This window comes from Centroberyx gerrardi, chromosome 4 (genome assembly GCF_048128805.1).
Source record: "Centroberyx gerrardi isolate f3 chromosome 4, fCenGer3.hap1.cur.20231027, whole genome shotgun sequence".
NCBI classification, from domain to species: domain Eukaryota; kingdom Metazoa; phylum Chordata; class Actinopteri; order Beryciformes; family Berycidae; genus Centroberyx; species Centroberyx gerrardi.
The window spans coordinates 18901816-18923873 of NC_136000.1; the positions used below are offsets into that span (position 1 = coordinate 18901816).

General features: G+C 43.6%; 1 protein-coding gene across 1 annotated transcript; it reads right to left on the reverse strand.

Annotated features, from left to right (window-relative positions):
* Nucleotides 1–1114: 1114 nt before the first annotated feature.
* On the reverse strand, nucleotides 1115–22001 carry polr3b (polymerase (RNA) III (DNA directed) polypeptide B). The gene is made up of 28 exons (XM_071914552.2): nucleotides 21864–22001; nucleotides 21062–21094; nucleotides 20870–20926; nucleotides 20723–20787; nucleotides 20539–20614; nucleotides 19836–19936; nucleotides 19408–19499; nucleotides 18931–19048; nucleotides 18164–18272; nucleotides 17220–17342; nucleotides 15980–16096; nucleotides 15691–15825; nucleotides 14331–14492; nucleotides 13746–13946; nucleotides 12627–12789; nucleotides 11579–11732; nucleotides 11193–11267; nucleotides 10968–11066; nucleotides 10703–10830; nucleotides 9049–9258; nucleotides 8644–8802; nucleotides 6824–6941; nucleotides 6322–6464; nucleotides 3987–4090; nucleotides 2962–3128; nucleotides 2714–2827; nucleotides 2312–2485; nucleotides 1115–1517 (listed from the first exon to the last, which is right to left on the reverse strand). The coding sequence occupies exons 1-28, from the start codon at nucleotides 21933–21935 to the stop codon at nucleotides 1388–1390; spliced, it is 3399 nt and encodes a 1132-aa protein (XP_071770653.1). The 5' UTR covers nucleotides 21936–22001; the 3' UTR covers nucleotides 1115–1387.
* Between the last annotated feature and the right edge of the window lie 57 nt (nucleotides 22002–22058).

A 22058-nucleotide genomic window follows, 5' to 3' on the forward strand; every position in this document is an offset into this window, starting at 1 on the left:
GAACTATTTCAAAGAATCAAGGAAACAATTTTTAACCTGTCATCAAAGATCCTCTATATTAGAATGAAAAATACTACTATAATAATATTATAATACATCAATGATACAATACACACAGGCCTAAATACTGGCTCATGCAATGCCATGACCTCAAAGGAGGATCTAATTAATTTCAGTCAAACAAGGAGAAGGTGGAGTCTGTGTCTCCCTCGGTGGACGTCCTTTTTCCATCCTGCCACTGTCAACTGCTTATTAGAGCCTCATTAAAGAGGACAGGTGCAGCCACCAAAAGGGCCTCTTCCACCCTTGCTATTCTCACACACTCTACCAGCACAAACGGATGTGTACCGCTTTTGTGCAATTAAAGGGCTCCAATTGAGTTGTGTGTGTGTGTGTGGGGGTGTGTGTGTGTGTGTGTGGGGGGGGACCTTTAAGCTACATACATGTTGGTGGTATTAAGACATGGGTTTAAAGAGGCAACGGTATAATGCAATGCAACTTTCTCTGCCTATTGACAGTGATTTGGGGTGTTGCAGTAACAAGCAGATGCGCTACACCTTTCTAAAATGTCACTTTACCCATTGTGGTGTCAAGCATCCAGCTGTCTACTCGTCATTAAATGAATTTTAATGAGTCGTCCCCTTCTAACCAGGAAGAAGCCTTAATCACCTTTTGGCAAAAAAAGCCCACAAACACAACTACTTTTGCCAGTTTTATGAGCAACCGATTAGCTTCTGATGGACTTTATTAGATCGGGCAGCAAACACGGAGAGAAACCTGAACTTTGTATTGTGAGACGCTTCACCAAACAGTGAATGACAGTTTTCCCATGCGCATCTCAGCCTCAGTTCTGGTAAAAGCAGGAGCCGATTCCCCTCTGCACAGCACTGGGTGCAACTCTAAGTTGTGTAATTCTGTGTATTTGTGTACTTTGCACCGATTTCCCACTGAGGTGAATTCTGAATTTTCAGCAAAGTAAACATGACATGGTATACCTGGTAGTGTTTTCTTCCCATTATGCAATCTAACTACTTTAATGCCCCTGCTATTTGTCATTGTGGCTAAAAGAAATACTAAAACACAACAGCTAATTGTGAAATAATTTTTGTGTTTATTATGTACACATACAAAGAGCATCATGTATTTATGATGAGAAACTTGCTTTCAAAAACTATTAACATAATGAGAAACACGAAAAAAAAATACTGTTTTAAATTTTACAGTTTTCTGGTTTGTGAACAACAAAAAAATTGAAAACGCTCATAACTTTTGCCCATTCATTACAGCTTTTACTACTTAATTCATGTCAGACTTGTCAACTTAGCTCCTTGGCTCTAAACCTTAAATTTTCTAACGTACACAAACCCTGTCTCTGTCCTTGTCCAGGTCACTCGTTGTAGCGTGCTAGTTTGAGACGAGGCACAATATTCATGGACTGCAGCTCCTGGAAAAGCAGCTTGCAGGCGTACGGGATGCGCAGGGAGGAAACGTGGCAGGACGACTTACAGTAGTGGCACCTGGAACACAGAGAGAAGACAGGAACACAGAATTAGACTGGGGACGCACTAGAGGATTACCGGGTGTATTTCCACCAGATTTTCCCATCCAACACCCTGATCTGAGGCTTATCAAACATGATTATTTACAACGCGACATCTGGACGGGTCTCGAACACGTCCTGTGGCGTACGAGGATCAGAGACTCATTCCAAAGCCGCCTATAATAAATGAGAGCCAAGTTCACAGTGAGGTGAGGTGGAAATGTTACATGAATGACAGTAAAGCGTACCTATTTACAGTCCTTGAAATTGAAATTTTGGGAATCCCTGTTCTACAATGAATCTAAGTAACCTAGCTACCATTACCTTTTTTCTGCTGAAGCCGCCGCCCCTCCAGCTCTGCCTGCAAACTGCACAGCCCACGCTGACTGTGTCTCTCCAGCCACGGCTTTATCCAAATTCTCTGTTTTTTTCAGTGCATATTAATGTGCATCATGTGAGTTCCCGCGAGATTAGAGGTGCTGACGTCAGTGACGTCTCAGGAGTCAGTTGTTAAGTGTGTGATACTGTATTCTTGCTAATTGTCTAGTGTGAGCGTAATTACAACTGAGAGAAAAAAAACTGGTTATGTGTGTGATGCAATACATTTTCAAGATCGGTTAGGATCTTAAAAGTATTCTAGCGCCTATAATAACTCAAGGACTCATCTTTAGATCGGTTTAGAGGCCGTCAACGGGTTTTTGAGTTTGGAATAACCGAACAACAGCAAAAGCACCGTCAGGTCTGCAGTACAGACAAAAAAGCCCAACTCACCACCCTGAGTATCCCAGAAGGCCACACTGTCCGCACACATCCACCTCAAAGGCGTCACTGGAGATCATGAGGCGCTCCAGCAGTAACATGCTAGCTCCGTAGCCAATCAGACAGTCACGCTCCATCTCCCCCAGGCGCAGACCTCCGTCTCTGGAGCGCCCCTCGGTGGGCTGCCTGGCGGGGGGGCGCGGACACACGGGACGAACACAGACAGGTGAGACAGAGTACAGAAACAACTGCAGATGACACTGTAAGTACGACTACAGAATGAGCTCTGAAAAGTTGTTCTCTTCACAGGAATTTAGGTGCATTGGAATAATATCTGTGTTTTTGCATGGCTATTTTTATTGTTCATTTTATTTTTTTTTGGTAATGGAATTACAATGAAACTAATGCTTGTACCTGGTAAGAACGGCTCGGGGGCCGCGGGCTCTGGCGTGCATTTTGTCGAGGACCATGTGCTTCAGTTTCTGGTAATACACAGGTCCAAAGTAGATATAGGCCTCCAGTGGTTCTCTGAGGAAAACACAACAGTCAGACATGGATATCGAGCTACTATAACCATTACCGAGCTCTAGTCAACACCAGAATACAGCAAATAAGAATTAGGATTATAATTCAAGAACATATTAACATTTCCACTTCGTTACCCAGTGATTCCGGACGTGACGTAGTCTTTGCCCTGGTAGTTGTATCCGTAACGGATCAGATCCTCACATACATCCTTCACCTTGCTGCCTCCGAAGGCCGTACCGTAGTGAAACCGCCCGTCCAGGACTCCCGCCTTCCCGGCCAGCAGCTCAATCAGCTTCCCCACCTGACAGAATCAAACATGAGACATACCGTTTGAAGTCCTGAACTACAAAACTGACACGGCTCATAATATACATCTTTTGTAATTCATATCCACTTGCGGGTGAGATGTGTTTACAAGTGTAGCCCTATGGGTGGGACCAGCAGTCTAAGGATGACTGATTTCAACTCTTCCACGGAGGTCACAGCCAGAAGACCCCTGACCCCGTCACATAAAAGGAAACACCTACTCTCATTTCACTCTTAGGCCACAGAAACATCCTCCCAGGCCAAACATTTCTCTGTCTTTTCCATGACAACCGCAGCTAGCAAACACACAGGGGCCGACTAGTTTACCAGCAAAGATCATTAAACTTTACAGTGTAACGTACAAAAAGCTGGCAGAGACACGGTGCCAAGTTTCATGTCATTCACATTCACTAACATTCAACATTTTTGATGCACTGCGTTTGTTTGATAAAACTTGTACACGCTGCTTCAGACGGGCTTCGCTGGCAGCCGTTTCCGCAGCAACAAATATCTGTTTGTGAACAGTAAGATTGCTGCTTAGCGTTGTCAATGGACGTGTGCTCTGGAAGCCAATGATAACCCAGAGGAGTAAGTAGTTGGGATAATGAGGTTTTTGTCTCAGAAGGGCCAATAGAAACCTATGAAGAGTGAGGGTCAACACAGCTACTGGTGTGACTCTGGCTCTTGTGGATATCAGACTGAGCTCCGAGCCAAAAGCACAAATAAGAATCTTGTACGACTTTTGGATTGGGTGTCAATTTACCACTTTCAAATTAAACAAAAGCTGATTAAATTTCCCCATAAAAGTTAGCTTAAGTTAAAACAAAATCTGCTCTCCTGCAAATAGTCGTACCGTCATTCTGGAGGGATATCCGTGAGGGTTCATGATGATATCTGGACAGATGCCCGAGTCACAGAAGGGCATGTCCTCCTGTGGAACAATGAGGCCACACACACCTGACACACACACACACACACACACACACACACACACACACACACAGAGATGAAGAGACGAAAAGTTAAACAAGTTGAAGTCCATACAAACATATCTGTCAAAGACCAGCAGGGTGACCAGGTGAAAATACAACTTTTACAGAACTGACTGATGAAGCATGATGAGTGCACATTAATCTTTAAATTCATCCAAAATGTCAAAACCATTCAAACTGAACTGCACTGTCCATTAACCTAACTAACCACTCAAGAGTCCAGACTAATAAATGAGAAAAACGGCAGTAAAACTTGACTAAAATGTTAACAACGCAGATCATCATTCTTTAAATTGTTTTGCAAACTGCTAGCAGCTTAGTGTGGATCTCCGGTTGAGCGTGACATTTCCATGCTCATGTGGACAGACAGTCTCCTTTTGATTCACATGATGTGGGGGACAAGGGCCCTGGTAGCCAGGAGTTTAAGTGTGAGTGCAAATGTTTGCCGAGGGGCCGAAGCACTCTTCCCTGGCCAGGGTAAACAGATTGTAGGCCCATTTGCAAATGAAAAAAAAAAAAGAGAGAGAGGAGAGAAGAGAAGGGGAGCAGGAAGTGGAGAAAGGTGCTTAGCTTGACAGGGAGACCGGGATTACACATCCATGACTTTCAGTTCAACTCAGAGGAAGTGGAGGGGATCAACTTGAGAGGAGAAATTGAATCCGTGCACGTGGGAAAAATTCACTATTAGCGGACCAGTCACCCACACAGCGTGGACTGTTGATGCCTTACAACAGGATGTTGATTGGGAACAAGTGCAGCGATTTACTGGGCAAGCACATAAGAGAGGGAAAGTCATCCAACAGCAGGAAGGAGAGAACATGAAAAGAGAAAAAGCGAATTTTGGAGGGCCAGGAGAAAAAGTAAAAGGGGGAAAAAAAAGAAGGAAAAGGCAGTAAAAGAAGTTCGAATATTGGGGTAAATGCTGAGTGAAAGAGAGGCATGGGAGGGAAATAGTGAGTAAAGAAACTAGAGGAAAATGGCCGAGAAGACCAACAGAAAAAAGCAGAGTGAGAGTGACGAAAGAGAGAGAGAGCAAGAGAGAGAGACAGAGAGAGAGAGAGAGAGAGGGAGAGAGAGACACTAGTTCCCATAGCAGACATCCTTAGTGTTGTTTGTTTTGTGTGAAAGTGAATGATAAAAGAGGCATGAAATCAGCAGAGAAAGGCAAGACAACAGCAAGGGTCCAGAGCCCTCCATCACACCCCATACAGCTCCGCGGTGGCGGCTCACACAATGGGCCCCTACTACTGACAACCCCTCCACTTCTTCCCCCAACACCCCTTGCACGGCCACTACAGCTGTGTATAGGCCTGTGTGTGTGTGTGTGTGTGTGTGGGTGACCAGTAAATAATTAACTTATTCTGCTCTGCTGACCAGGGCTTATGAGACTAGTCATGAGTAGCTGGACCTGGGGTGGGAGATCTATTACTGCGGCCAAACTCACTTCAGAACACTCAATTCAAATATATGAATACTATATATTTGTGAAACAACAAAATTTGGGATTTATACGTACAGCAGCCCCATTGGAACGCAAGTTTTCAAGTGCCCTTAAATCAGTATGTTGGTGTAAAAACACTGACATGACTACATCTAAAAGTTGTTCTACTTCAGTTACACATCTGGGACTTTCACTCCGGATCAAGCTCTCCTCCAGCTAACCCCCCGGCGACCCCTGTCTTCTTCACTATCTGAGACAGAAGACATTGTCCCACCCCGAGTTGACCGCCCAGTGGCCACCACGTTAATGAAGTGAGTAAATTATGCATGGCGCCAGTTAGCTTTCTGATTAAAACATCATACCAGCCCTCTATAGGGGAGGTGCTGCAAAACAATGGAGGTTGTAAACACTTTTCCCAGGAGCAGCAGAATACTGCTGGGGTGTAATAAATTTGCATAGTCTGGCACAGGACAAAGAGCCAATTAATTGAAAAGCAGCCCTCGAAAGATGAGGACAGGGGGGCAGCGATGGAGCAACAGCCACTGGAACTTGACTCAACAAATGCTCCAGCGCAGAGACTACCAGAAAACGTTTTAGTTGCGTAAAACTTTTCACAACAAGCCGGGAGTTTGGCCTCAAAGAAATGAACGTTAATGCCACCCTTTGCGTTGTTACTTTGCACATATTCAGGTTTGAGCTCAACATGCTGCGCTGCTCTCAGAGAGAAGACAGTGTGACACTGCTGAGGTTTGCACCTTTCTGTCCGTGCCGACTGCTGAACTTGTCTCCTATCTCCGGCCTCCTGGTTTGCCTCAGGAGGATCTTGATGAGGAAAGCATCTTCAGCGTTGGACGAGATCATGACTTTCTCTATGTAGGAGTCTGTTGAGCCCTTATAGCTGCAAAGGTAAAGTGAGAGGACAGGAATAACCAACGTGATTTTCTTCATAGCAGGGTTGACTGAAAGCGGGTAACGTTTTGTCCTGTCAAACACAACATGTGATGAAAATATAGATTTTATAGGATGAGACTGTAAACTTTAGCAGTAGCTGGAGCTGATTCTAGGAGGATTAACACAGTGGGGTGCTGGTCAGCACAATGCAGTATGCTTCACATTTCCCACTTCCTGAGATGTACAGAAGCTTAACTGGTAGGTCTATAGTGAAGTAAAGCTAGTTGAGGTTGTTTGCGGACCACGACAATGTGAATGCGGTGGGGTGGATGGGTGTGGTGGTGGTGGGAGCTGCTGTGCGCTCACCTGACGGGCACGTCTCTGTACTGCGGCTGGCCTGGCTGGGTACTGCCCTCCAGTGGCGTCTGGGTGACAGTTGGCATGGACTTGTTCACCAACACCTGCTTGTTCTCCACTCTCTCACCTGCAGCACAGGAGACACATCAGTGTTTCCCCACACACTCTTAATATTTGGGCGGCCTGCCCAGGCAAATCAACAGCCCGCCAAGTACATTTTGGTTTTGGATTCATCTCGGTGCCGCGAGGCATTAAGCTGCCAGTTCTCGCCAACATAGTTTTCACACAATCAAAATTTAATGCTGGCAAGCACAGAAAGTGTGTTGGTAAACTACAATGACCAGAATTCATTGCACCTATGACACAGCATGTGTGCTGCTTCGAGTCGCAGTGTGTGACACAAACTGACTGGAGACACAGTTTAAAATGAAGCCTCGATAATCAGATGTAAGTATAATAGTCAGCTAATGTTGCAGTGCTATTAGTTTATACTATAATATTAATATAATATAATATTAATTTCCACTGCTATGCAGACGACACCCAGCTATATGTCCCGCTTAAAAGCGGTGCAACTGATAACCTCTCACGTGTTATGGCTTGTCTCTCGGATATCAAGTGCTGGATGTCACAAAACTTCCTCCGACTTAATGAGTCCAAATCTGAGGTCATTCTATTTGGCTCTCCTAACTCGATTTGTGACTGGCAAAAGAACCTAGGGAGCTTATCCTCCAATGTTAAACAGTCCGCCCGCAATTTGGGAGTAATCTTTGACTCCGAGCTCTGCTTTGACAAACAAATCACTAAGGTAGTTCAATCATGCTTTCTCCAACTTAGAAACATTGCAAAAATCAGAACTTTCCTGTCTCAAACGGACCTTGAAAAAGTCATCCATGCATTTATTTCATCGCGACTGGATTATTGTAATTCCCTGTATTCTGGGCTCAGCCTAAAGGCCATCTCCCGTCTCCAGCTCGTACAAAATGCAGCAGCCAGACTTTTAACAAATTCCAAGAGACAAGACCATATCACACCCATCCTCGCCTCTCTTCACTGGTTACCTGTTAGGTATAGATGTGATTTTAAGATTTTACTGATTACGTTTAAAGCCTTACATGGCCTTGCTCCTACTTACATTTTAGATTTATTAGCTCCATATGAGCCTAGTCGCTGCCTGCGTTCCTCAGGTTTGACCCTCCTGAATGTTCCAAAAGCCCGCCTTGTCACAAAAGGAGATCGGGCATTTGCTGTTCGAGCCCCGCAGCTGTGGAACTCCCTCCCTGAGGATCTTAGGCTAGCAAAGTCATTGCATTCTTTTAAATCGCTTCTTAAAACCCACTTTTACAGGAAGGCCTTTTCATAGTATTTACAGTATTTCTGTCTGTTTTTCATTTATTTTTATCACTTTTATCTTATTACTTTTATTATAAACTTTGTTTTATTTGGTGTCTATGCTTCATGTTTTATTTATTTTTATCTTATTTATGACAATGTTGGACTCCTGAGTATGTTGTACTCTTTTATCATGTTTTGTAAAGCACTTTGTAACTTTGTTTTGAAAAGCGCTATACAAATAAAGATTATTATTATTATTATTACTAGATTGAGAAACTGGGCTAAGCGAAACATCAAAAACAACTCGTCAACAACATGTGGGAAACACTGCACATAAAATCATCACCACGGCCACTCAAACTAATTTATATATTGTAGAACAAACAAATTCCATTATGTTTCTATTTTAAATGAAACATTAACTTGAGGCATACAGTCATTAGACCACCAGAGTCAGGTGAAGCATGCTGGGTCTCTTTCCTGCTGCTACTCACCAGGGGAGCAGATGCCATCAGCATCCAGGATGCTGTGCCTCCAGATGGGCTTTCGTGTGGCAGCATCCAGCATGGGCCCCATCACCTTGTCGAAGGTCTGGTTGGTGTAGCGCCTCAGGGTGCACTTGGCGTTTTTATAGACCAGGCACCTGCCAAATCCTGGAGGGAAACATAATTACGGTTAACTGTTAGAAATTAGGCTTCCTAAGTGTCTGCTACATTAAACGGTTGTCGATATGTAAACAATATCTTGAAACGACATCAGCCTTTTTTCTTCAAAACAAAATTTGAACACAAGTGAAATCAAGTGAAAATGAAGGTGAAGGTAAAGAAATTGTGCGAGGCTGACAAAACGCTCCCTGTGATTTTGACACAGACGGTTCTGAACCACTGAAGCTGTCTCACCCCTGTCCAGCGAGGCCTTGTTGAGGACCAGAGCGTCCTCTATGTCGTAGCCGCTGTAGCTCATCACGGCCACAGTGGCGTTCTGACCAGCCGGCAGCTTCTCAAAGTCGATCAGCTCGATAGTCTTCGTTTTCACCATGGGCCTCTGAGGATAGGCCAGCAGGTACATCAGGGTGTCGATACGGTTCCGCTGGTTGTAGCCGATAGTACCTGAAGAGAGGTCGAGAGATATATCTGTTAAAAGATTTTGTACACCATACACTTCATATCATATATGTATACATATATATAAAATGTATTTTTTTTAGATGTTTCACGACTTTGTTGCTTATATGTAGTGCTGAAACGATTAGTCAATTAATCCATTAGTTGATTGACAGAAAATTAATCGGTTGTAATTTTGATAATTGTTTTAGTCATTTATGAAGTAAATATACCAAACATTTGCTGGTTACAGCATCACAAATGCTAAGATTTGCTGTTTTTCTCCATTCCATATCATTATAAAATGAATACTTTGGGGGATTTTTGGCAGCTGACTAAATAATTAAACAAAAAAAAATAATCGATCGATTAATCTATAATGAAAATAATCATTAGTTGCAGCCCCACATATATACATATCATCATTTTCAATGTCCCAACTGTGTGTGTAATGTCATTGTCAGTGGATCAACCATTTCCTGAGGGAGTAGTGTATTATAGGTGTTTAATCCTCCTGTTGAGCGGAGCAGGGCAGGACGTGGTCTGGGCCGTCCCAGAACAGCGGAGTGGAGGAACAGGGCGAGTTATGGCATAAAGCCTGGCCTCCCTGGAAGCCTTGACATTTGTCAGATGCTATTACTTCACAATCAGGCTACAAGCACAGAGTCTGTGATAATAGGCCGGGGCCACACAACCAGATTTGCACATGTATAGGGCCGTCCTCACAAAACAGACAAGGCAGAGGATATTGGGCCAAATATAGTTCCAGTCTGTGTTTTTGTAAAGATGGGGGGAAGGGAGGAGGGGGCGGGTGGAGGAAAAGGGGAGGGGGGGAGGAGGGTTAGGGGTGACTGGGGCTCTTACGAATGTTAGCAGGGCCGTTTGGGGAAGTTTTGGTTACCAAGGAGCTGTGGGTGCACACTCTGTGGTCTTTCGCAGCTGAGCACACTGACCCCCTGAGCACAGCCAGAGCAGACACAATGAATTGCTAATGACACTCTGGGTGACTGGCAGGGAAAGGGCCTCCGCACACACACAGCACAATGGAGAACCTACGCAAGCGCCCCATGTTTGATGTCCATGCGCATACACACTGACACACAGAGTGACACACACACACATACGCAAACCCTCAATCACACGCACAAATGTATGCTGACAAGTAGTAGAGCATATTTTGGGGGTGTGGGTGAGACAAACCGATTGGCAGATTTAGCGGGGGTTATGTGTGTGTGTGTGTGTGTGTGTGTGTGTGGGACGGAGGGTGGGGGGAAGGAATTGTGTGCGTATAAGATTTAATTACTGTAAGTATTAGTGTGTTTGTGTGTATGCATGCACATGGGTAAATACTGCAACTGTGTGGAGGATGTTTGACAAGGGATTCGAGATCTTCAAAGGCTGAGAGAAGCCGCAGACAGAAGATGCCTGCGCAGCTAAAGAGATGTCTTACCCATGGCCTGCTTGCCCATGGCGCACTGGTATGTGTTCCTGGGGGACTGGTTATGGTGGGGGTAGGGGATCAGCCCGGCGCAGACTCCCAGTAGCGTGAAGGGCTCAATCTCCAAGTGTGTCGTGTCTCTACGGAAATACAAATGAATAAAAGCGGCGCTGAAATTACATGAGAAATCCAACCGAGACTGAAAAGGATAAGAGGAGGTTTTTTTTTTTTTCCATTTTTAATGTCGGGGCAGAAACCCAAATCAGTTGCCACTCACTTGGTAATCATGTGTTCGTAAAGAGCAATCTGACAATCATTCTCCTCGTTGACGTCCAGGTATTCCACCAAGCTCTCGTGCAGGAAATCTTCAAAGTTTCTGGGGTCAAGAAAAAGTTATTGACAATCTGCTATCGTAACACACATGATTACTGGAATACAGAGGATAATGAATGTGCTCCTCTAAACTAAACCGAACAAGTAGCGCCCATATTCCCAGCCTCACCTGTAGCCCTGGGACAGCTCTTCAATGTGTCTGTTCTTCACCATCGGCTGTCCCTTCTTCACTATGATGTACGGCCTGACAGGGAACAACAACACAGGTTAGAGGAGAATACATCAAACTGCCCATCCGTCACTTGCTTTCTTGCTTTGTTCTTAAAAGTGTAACTTTTTTCTAACAAAATATACACCATGGGGCCCCAATCCATGACGTTTCCTGAATTTTCCTATTCTACATTTCACAAAGTAGGAAATTCTCTCAAACAAAACCCTGTTCCAGCCAAGAATTTGAATTTACTGTGTAAGAACAATGCAATAAAACATGCAGGGTACAAGTGACGTGTTCGTATTAGAGAGTTTTAGTGTTAATCAATAGAGTGCGTTCCCGACCTGCACAGTCGTCCCCCGTCAGAGGAGATGTAGACGCAGCGGTCGGTCAAGTTGGTGGAGATGGACACAAACTCATTGATGAAACCGGCCCTCCGCATGAGCCTGAAGGTGTTCACCAGCTTATGGTGATCTCGAATCACACCTAGAATGTTACCTGGGTACACAGTACAAGACAGACAGGTGGATGGATGGACAGAGAGAGAGAGAGAGAGAGAGAGAGAGAGAGAAACGAATGCATAGTTGTAGTTGTAGTAGCGATACGTTTAGTCTACTGTTGTATTGGCACTATATGTGAGGTTGGGATACATTTTGTCCTGCACCCAGTGAGAGTGGGTAACTGTCTTATAATGGTTCAGCACCAGTTAACCAAGTCAAACTCCTTGTGCACCCGTTGCACTTGAAAAATGGACGCGATTCTGACTCTACAGCACACATCCATAAACTACAAAGACGGAAAGAAACAGAGAAACACACAGTGAAGCATACATTTAGAGTAGCGGACTCTGTACCAAACCCCCCAGAGACTTGCAGCGGGTGAATGCATAGCTAAAACCGCCCGCAGGGGTTGTGCTCATATCAAGTCTGACAGACAAATGACTGGAGAACAGAGGAGACTCAGTGCACTGCCTCTGTGTGAGGGTAGATTTGCAGGCAGCACGCTCTGAAGGGCTTTGACACCTGCTGCTACCAACTAATTAAATGGTATGGCAGCTAATATAATTTGACAGTTATCAGTGGCTAGAAAAACATATACAGTAATTACTGGGCCAAGTTCTGTCTCAAGAATAATACCTACTGGTGCCATAAAATTAATGACTTATCGGCTACCCTGTAAAATACAAAACTGCCTTCTGTAAACTGGACAAAATAACAAAAATGTTTCCCTTCATGTTCGTAAGCAATGCATTCAAAACAGGGCGGATTAAAAGTTCTTTTCAAGTCATCAATTACTGTAGCATATGCAACCAGTACTAATTCTTTCTGTATTTATTCCTTTATTTGCCTGTGTGTGGGTGTGTATGTGTGTGTGTGTGTGTGTGTGTTTTACCATTGAGGAACACCAGGAAGACGCTCGGGTAGGACAGCTCCTCTCCACACAGCAGGTTGACGTCCTCTACACCGAGGTTGAAGGCCAGTTTGATGATGGGACCGTCCTCCATGTCTGTGGTGATGTGAGTCATCAGGGCCAGGTTCTTCACCAGACCACAGGCCTAGGAAGGCAACAAAACACCAAGTACAGCCATTTAAAAAAGGTGCATCCTAGTGCATTTACACAGTCTAACGCCACACACAACACCGGCCCAAGAACAAGAACACTTCTAGTTAGGCCTTTGTGATAACCAAATATTTACACTAGCGCCACATCAGTTATAACTGACTCAATGATAAAATTCAATTAAAATCTCAGGACAGTTTCCTCTGATTCTGTACAAGAAAAGCAGGTGCAGTGGCTCAAGCGTGGGGAAACACATCTCTGTACAGGCCGACCTGTCAATAAACATTCCTCCATCACAGCTTTCTTCTATGTTCTTAAGCATCACTAGGGTAAAAACCATTAAACCTTCTCTACTGTGAACGTTTGATGGATGTTAAATGCATAAAATGCATTGGTATTTAATGTTAAAGTGCTATATTTTGCTCTTCAAGAGTAGCTGAATTATTTATTTATTTCTAGAAGTAGTCTATAACCAGGCTAATGAGAAATATTGACTGGTTTGTAACTGGGTGTAAAATGTTTACAGCAGAAAACACTGCAATAAAGACACAAGATGGAACTTTTAATCATGCTACAATACATACTGCTGTATGTACTGTGGTTGGGTGAAATGTAACACTGATTAATATCAGTTAAGAGTTTTTCTATATAGCCCATTTATAGCACTTAAAAATGTGGGCCAATGTGATTTCTTTCTTTTTCTATTCGTTCATTTTCCATTCATTCAGTGCATTTCACAACACAGTGGTTTTTGCCCTCTTTACTTTTCATTGGCATTTTGTTTATATCTATTCTGTTCCATACATACTTTCATCTTGGAATTTAGCAGACATTCGATATGAAGAGCTGTTTGTTTTCACTTTCACACAGACACACTGTTAGCATAAGCATAAGCCCGTCTCTGAGGCAGCAGCGCAGGTCAGGTGGCTCGTCCTGTGCAGCTCCACTCACCTCTCCCTCAGGAGTGTCAGAGGGGCACAGCATGCCCCACTGGGACGGCTGCAGGGAGCGCGGCCCGCTGACCTTCCTGGTCTTCTCAAACTGGGACGAGATCCTGGTCATCATGCCGAGGGCCGAAATAAAGGAGAGGCGAGACAGGACCTGCGTGACACCCTGACGGTCCATCTTGAATCTCTTCAGAGACCAGTTCCCCTGAGGACAGGAAACAAGAAGCACGATAATCCAACATCTGTATTCACAGTTCTTTATTATCCTGCCTGTGGATCCACTCTAATGGACAATAACTCATATTTTGGTTTAATTCCAAGACTTAGAATTATGATATTACTTACATAATAATAATAATAATAATAGGATATTTTATTGATTCCTGTACAGAAATTCTCTGTTTTGCTTGCCCCCCTCCACAGGGAGGTCAGAGGTCAGGCGTCTTGCTCAAGGACACTACAGCAGGGCAGATGTTTGCCAACATGGGGATTCAAACCCGATTCCTCCAGTTGAGGGCCATCTCTAATACCTCATTTATTCTTTAACTGAATATTGAAAACACAATTTATTTAACTTGCACATACTCACCGTGGATATGGCATTGACCATGCCGTTGGTGATCTGATCCTGGCGCATGTGCTTCACCACATCAAACTGAGCCGCTCTCTGCTTGGGGATGATCTGGTCTGCGATTTTTTTCAGTTCGGAGTTGAACTTCTTAAACAGATCCTCAAACAGCAGAGACAGGAGCTGGGAGGACAGAGGGAGTGGAACACGATGAGAGACTACAGTCACTGTAAGAAGTTTTTTTGATATTATACAGTTGTTAAGTCTTTAGACGCTGAGTAAGAACAACAATAATTTCAGAGATAGAGCCGTCATCGTATCTTCAGGAGTCACACGGTCTAACTCTCAGATCAGCAGCTCCTCCTGGCACGCCACAGCTGTTCCTGTCCCTAATCAGCAAAGAGGCGCGTTCAGTGTCAGATTTAATAACCAGGTGTGCCAGCTCACTGATAAGCCTGACCTGGCCTCCCTCCCAGGTCCCTGTCCTCCTCCGCCAGGCCTACAGGAGGCAACCTCTCTCACAACCCCCACCCACCCGGCACATTAGCATACATCAAAACAAACAGGCAGCACCGCTTGAAATTAATAAAGAAATTAAGCTTCCGTTGCGCAGCCGGCCCAATTAGTTGAATGTCAGGGAACCATAATTGGAGAGTGAGGAGATTGCTGGCGTTGTTAGTGTGTAAGCCCCCTATTGAAAGGGGGCTCTGTGTTCCCCCCACTCCTTACACAGAGAAGGTTGGGGGGGAAATTAAAGGCCTTAAGACAGCAGTAATTACATTATCAGAGCCGGGCCTGCGGATTAGCTCAATCGCTCCAGTCAAGGCAGCAATTCTATTGTCATGGTGCTGAAAAATCCCCATGCTTCCACAACCCTGGGATTTTGGTGCCGCTGCATATCTCCCTCCTGACAAAGCCAGGCAGAGAGAAATACAGAGGGAGGGGGAGAAGGAAAACAAAACAGGGAAAAACAAAGCTGGGGGAAAATAATGAGAGTCTTAATAAAAGAAGGAGGCTGAAACAAAGATGCAGGTGAGAGATCAGGGCTGGAACAGCGTCTCTCCTCTGGCCCAACGCTGTGATCCATTCTCACTGAAGCATGCGTGTGTGTTATTGCTACGTTGCTACACACATTAAGTTAATAAGCATCATGCTTGTTTTGTTTTCTGGTGGCTTTAGATCAATATTGTAAAGAAAAGGACTGTTCTGTTTGACCGGAGCTCAGAAGTGAATGACTATTTGTTTTCTTAATGAATCTGGATTTGAATTTCTAGTCACTTAACATGAAATATAATAACACAGTGACTGAATGGTTGATTTAATAAGGCATTGTGGAAGCGGTAAATGAGATCACATGGAAAACAGGTGCATGGGAGTTTACCTGTCCAGCCAACTCCAGACGTTTGTTTCCATAGTAATCTCTGTCGTCCACCTTGTTGTTCCCCTGGGCCAGGATTACCCTGCGCACCATCACAGCCAGGTAAATACACTTGGCCCGGAAGTTAAACTCTTTGACCTAGGGACAAAACACAAAATGCTGAAAAAAACACGACTGACTGGCTGTTTGTGAAATAAGTTAATTTTAATTGTTTGAATTTGTGAATTGAATTGAATTTATGAGTCATTATATTGACTATAATGGCAACATCGCTGTCTGTATGTTTACTTACAGGTACGTGTGTGAGGATAAGTGAAGCCAGAAGCTCTCTGGCCTCCTCCATTTTGGTCTTCTTGGGCCCGCCCCACATGCGCTGCCTCCGCACCTTATTCCCAAGGTATCTTAGAGCCTGAGACAGGCAGGTGGATACAGGAGAAGTCAGGGGACAATAAACAGTCCAGTTCTGTTAACAATCAAATGCTGCATTTAAAAGCATTTGGTGTATGTATTTGATAATAAATGATACATGATAATGTTGTTTTAAAATGATTAAAACGTTTTCTAGAGAAAAAAATGAGCACATAAAATGCATGCATCAGGGTTGTGGGAGGTCAAGTGAATCACAAAGGGCGCAACATGAACACATACGTACACACACACACACACACACACACACACACACACACACACACACACACACACACACACACACACACACCTGAGACCTGAGTCAGTGTTACTCTGGACTGCACTACAGAGGTCTACAAAGGTCAAAGGTCTATGAGCCTGAAGACTCTTTAAGACCACCCACTATGTCATCTGTGTTATAAAAAAAAAATAAAGGCAAATAACTCAGGCGCAACTGTGTTGAAAAGATGCCGAAAAATACCAATCGTTGTATAATGTAGAGAAATAACAAATAAATAAATAAACATCTAAGAGATTAAATCATAATTAATGTCTATTCAAACATTTAGGCCAAGTATAGATTAATACAGTAAAATAAGATGATGGTCAAATTTGGTTTAGGCAGTTTATTGATCATAATCTGAAAACGGTGTTTCTTATGCCTTATCTGTCTTTAATAATATAGATTTAAGCCTCATTGTGCTCAGTACAATGACCCAATAGAGAGCATGAAAAGACATCACAGAGACTGGCAGAGAGAGCGCCATGAAAGCTGCAGCGACTGGTTGCTAGGATGCAAATATGGCCTCATCAATGCATCAGTGGTTCCTCTTACAACATAATCTTTATGAAAAAACAAATTGGCCTATTGCATTCATCTGTAGACGTCAAAGAAAACACGCGGGCCTCCTGAATAACCCATGAAAATCATTACTTAATTGGCCGGTAAGACAAAGCCTTAGTCATCTGATCACAGAGACGAGGAAATACCTTGTGTCAACAGGCGGAGGCCGGACGTCTGTGTGTCTGTGTGTGTGTACATGAGCATCCTGCTTTTATGAGACTGTGTAAACAGGCCGGCTGCAGAGTGGGCACATGTGCACAGATATGGACCTCTGAGGTACCTGAGTCTGGGTGAAGATCTGGGCTTTCTGGCACTCCTCCAGGCTAGGGGCGAAGCTGGCCATGACGTGTTCCTCTGTGCCGATCATCTGCACTATCTCCTGGTCGCTCTCTACGCCCATGCCCTGTTTACATGAGAGGCAAAGAGTGTGTGAGATTCGAATTAGGAAGAGACAACGGGGCGCAAAGGTGTTTCAAGTAACTGTACAGTATGGTATGTACAGGTGATGGAGATGTGGTCGTGCGACCAGCGAATGGAGTGAGAGGCGGGACAGGAGGAGGAAGTGTGTGCACAGGAAGGGAGAGGTGAGCCGGGAGTCATCAGGTCGTCTGACATTTGCTTATGGAAATGTGGAGCTGTGGGAACTGATCCGACTGTCCCACACTGAATCTGAGGTCGTTTTCGCAGCTCTGCCAAACACAGGAAGAGCCGGGGGAAAAGTCACCCAGGATGCACAAGTGCACAGCAAACAAACCAGGCAGGCAAATGACTTCTGCTCAGAACACTCCGCTCTCAGCTGACATGCGTGGAGAGATCTGTGCTACGGGGGGAATGGAAGTTAATGATGCCAGCTGGACAACTGACATTTTCATCCACAGCAATGGTTGACACATGAAACTGAATCTGTTGAAAGATTACTGAAACTACTGACTTACTTCTTTATAACCACACCTCTCCCTGAATACATGTCTTAATGCTGTATGTACTCATTTATCATTCAGTCCAGGGATGCAGTCAAACATAAGGAAATATTATAAAAAACTCCCAAATTCTGAATGGTGTAAAGTTATTTCAGAGATAGACAGAATCTTGTGCTTTAACGTCTGGGACAACATCAAACAACATCATCCAGTGGTCTCACAGCTCCCCCTACTGGACACTTTGGTTTCAATGCCGTGTCCTTCAGCCGGGTCTGTGTTCACACTTTATGGACGAGATGTTCACCTTGAATATGATGGCGATGGGAGCGTCCTCTGACAGCGTGTTGTGCCTCAGATAGAATCGCCCCTGCTTGACAATCATATTAGTCCTGCTTTTCTTCTCGTGGGTGGAGCTGGAATTGGAAAGCAAGGTGATAAAATCACAGAGCAGAAGAGACAGGAGGTCTGATAATAAACACAAGCAGCTTCAAACTAATGAGTACAATAAATATTCAAATGGATTCAAATGGATATCAGTCACACTGCTACTGTGGAGAGATAAATCTGTTATTCTCCATCGCATCAAGAGGCAAATTCAGGTCAGTCGGTCAGGAGTGAGACACTCCGCTGTGAAACTTTATTACGGTTTACAGCACTTGAGAAAACAATCTTCTACAAATTGTGCCTGTTGTTTATTGAGCAGTATCTACTTAATAAGACAAAGTTACATTTTATTGTGAAAATGTATCTTCACACTTTAGTTTCACACAACTCCAACAGTCCTCTTCTTGTATTCAGGAAGAAATACTCTTGTAGTCTGTTTTTGACGACTCACGTCAACATCTGAGGAAAACTCTCTCTATTGGAAATACATATCTTATCTTGTCTGATATGGATTATGGCTGATATTGGCAATTTAACAATGTGTTTTGAAATCATTTAGTTCACTAGCTGTATCTTGCAAAACCACAAATACACAGTGAGACTGTATAGATTCCGTACTTGCTTTAATCTAATTCAATCTCAGTCATTGCACTGAGCTGATTGTTCGGACAGCTGTTGTGACCGCACCTGGTAACGGAGGCTCCGACTGCGCCCTTCCTGTCCTGCTCTACAATGATGCGATTCTTGGACAGCTGCTCTTGGATCAGAATGACCTTCTCCTGACCTTTTACAATGAAGTAGCCCCCTGTGGATCAACACAGGACAGTGTGATTAAACCATGACTGGGAATGAACAGTAACAAGCTATAAGTAGTAGTTATATGCACATCAAATAGGTGCTGGGCTGCTCCAGCAATGGTAGATAAAGAGAGTAAAGCTTGCACACTAGGAACTCCATTCATAAATCTTCATTAGACAACATTTCCATCAAAAAGACCTGACGAGGGTCCATGTAGGACCGAAACATCTAATAAAGATGTATAATGAACAGTAACAACACATTTCTTGAGATCTTCCTCAGTACCGAGTTACTGTTGTCGCTCTGTGCCACTGATCTCAATGTGGATTGTGAGAGTTTCAAGATGATCATGTGGTGATTCTCTACCTGGATCCAGAGGACATTCATTGAGTTTAGAAAACTCCATGGGCGTCTTTCCTGTGAGAACACAGTTTGAGCTGCGCAGCATGATGGGCATCCTGAGGAAACAGGAACAGAATATCATGAGTAAGACTCCTGTAAATGCAGAGGATTTTGAACTGTTTTGTTGCAGTTATGGACAAAAAATGTACAGGTGAACATTTGAATATCGCCATCAAGTCACATTATGAAAAAAATGTAAATTAGAATTAGAAGAGTTAAGATGAGTGAAAGGATGGTGGAAACTGAAGGGTCAGGTTGCAGCCTGAGGAAATGGGTTCTCAGCCTGTGATGGATGAGGAGGATTGACTGAAGTTTTGACTGTGAATGATCAATCCCAAACTGAGAAGGATCTGACACTGTAGGACACCAAAGCCAAGCAGAAAGTGCGCTACCTTCCGATGGGCAGCGCGTTGCGGATGATCCTCTGACTGCCTCTAGTGTACTCGATGTCCACTGTGATGGACGCTGAGTAGGTCATGTCTCTCAGACGGCACTGGTGGAGACAAAAGGAGCATCTGATGAACTGGATCTCAAGAGCAAAGTGAAATGTTTGACAGTGGATTATTTTTCTCAATTACAATTACAATTTCCCATTTGGCAGACGCTTTTATCCAAAGCGACATACACATGAGATTTTAATACAACACAAGCAAGGATCTAGTCAGGAGAGAACAACGAGAGTAAGTGCCATAAAACTAAGTTCTAGTCCGACAGGACATAGGTGCTATGAGGCAGTGCATAGAGGCAACGCATAGAGTGCATAGAGTGCATACAGGCAGATACGATTTTTTTATTTTTTTTTATTTTAAGTAATTACACAGTCCATCAGGTGAGAAGGTGCTCGCGAAAGAGCTGGGTCTTTAGCCTTTAGCCTCAGTCTCAGACAGCATTATGGCACACTGGAGCAATTCTCTGAGAAAGTGACAACTTTGATTAAAATATCATGTCAAAAAGACAACCAAATATCTCAATAATGAAAAAAGATGTTGATCAATAGCGAGAATAACTCCTATTACAACAACAGTGAGATGAGATATAGAGCTCACATTAAAAAACTGATACTGTCGTTAATATTACACAACAAACCAAGCTCACCTCATGAGGAGACACTGGTCTGGTTACATTGAAGCTCTCTTCAACGTCAGGCATGCCGACATAGATATTGAGGTATCTGGAAGGAAAGGATTTCAATTATTTTGTGTTCATACTGTGTCTAAAGGTTGTTGCATCTGTGTGAAAGTTGTGGATTAATGTTACTGGAAAATTCATCTCGACTTACTTGAGGTACCACATTGGATCAGCGTCACTAGTGATCTTTTCATTTGCTTTCATAATCTTCTTGATCTATAAAAGAAAACATCCATATTTCCATCAAGATACAACTGGATCAACTTTAAGAAACACTCATGTTAAGATCATATTTTACCTCCACATTGATGAAATAGTTGAAAGAGTCAATGTGCTGCTTCACCAGCCCCTTCACCTGGGAAAAACAGATGGTTAAAGTGTCAGGAGAAGTGAGAATGAAGCACACTGAAATAAACTGTACATTATCTGGTCTGTATGATGAAATGAAGACAAAAAGGCTGGGATACACAGCAGATCTGCACTCTGTTACCTTCAGGAAGGCTGGCAGCAGTTTCCATTTTTCCTGTCAAAAATAAAACCCATGTTCACAACTCGCTCCACAGGATTGTGTCGACAGACACTGTAGTTAACAATCAGGAAGGAGAGCCATTTGCCTTACACAGTGTTCATATTACAACAACAGCAACGACAGTGAGCTTTAACAAATGACTCTAAGCACCAAGACCTTTTGGCTGACTCTTTTCTTCTGCCAGTATCAACAAGGGTTGGAGCGATTCATGAATTGAATTGAGAATGCATAGTAAATTCCAATTCAATTCCTGGAATTGGAAATGGAATTGCACTCAACTCTAAGGAAACGGAACTGGAATTGGAATGACAGGACACAGAATTGAATTCCATGAAATTCCACTTCTAAGAGGGTTGTGAACTTGACATGCTAATCATTATGAATCAAATATTGTGAATCAAATAAAAGACGGTTTATGTAATCTCAGACATGTGGGCAGGAGAAAACATTGAATTTCACAGAATTTCATTGAATTGAATTAAACTTCCTGAAATTCCAATTCAGTTCCAATTCTGTTTCCTGTACGTTTTTTCAAATTCATATTCCAATTCCACAGTTGAACTGGAGCTAGAGTTCATTCGGAGCTGCTTAAATCACAACTAACTGAAACATGAGCTAGGTTAAATATCATATCACGCTGTAATGCTGTTTATTATGCTTCACTGCGTTATCTATGTCAATATTATTCAGCCCGGTTCGCCAGCCACGCTCTCCGTACTCGTGGTGAGAAACGTCGCTGTCGTTATTTCTCTGCTAAACTTACCGCGACCGTGTTGACAGGAGCCGCGAGCTGCTGGGGCGTCATGTCCCCAAACTCCTCTCCAAACACCTCCATGGCTGTTTCTATCCCTCAGCCGCAAATAAGCAAAATTGTGGACATATTGTCAATGTTTATCCAGGCACAGGAAGCTGCTACAACATGCGTCCCTACTGGTGTTGCAGTGTAAAACGTCCGTGT

Bases quoted from the DNA above. Each gene is read 5' to 3' on its own strand.
- polr3b (XM_071914552.2), bottom strand. From the start codon at position 21,935: ATGGAGGTGTTTGGAGAGGAGTTTGGGGACATGACGCCCCAGCAGCTC. The intron at 16,097-17,219 runs GTACCTCAGAGG...TGCCTGTCTCAG, and splicing joins AGATCTTCACCCAGACTCAG to GCTCTAAGATACCTTGGGAA. The intron at 14,493-15,690 runs GTAAACTCCCAT...CTGTCCTCCCAG, and splicing joins GTCTGGAGTTGGCTGGACAG to CTCCTGTCTCTGCTGTTTGA.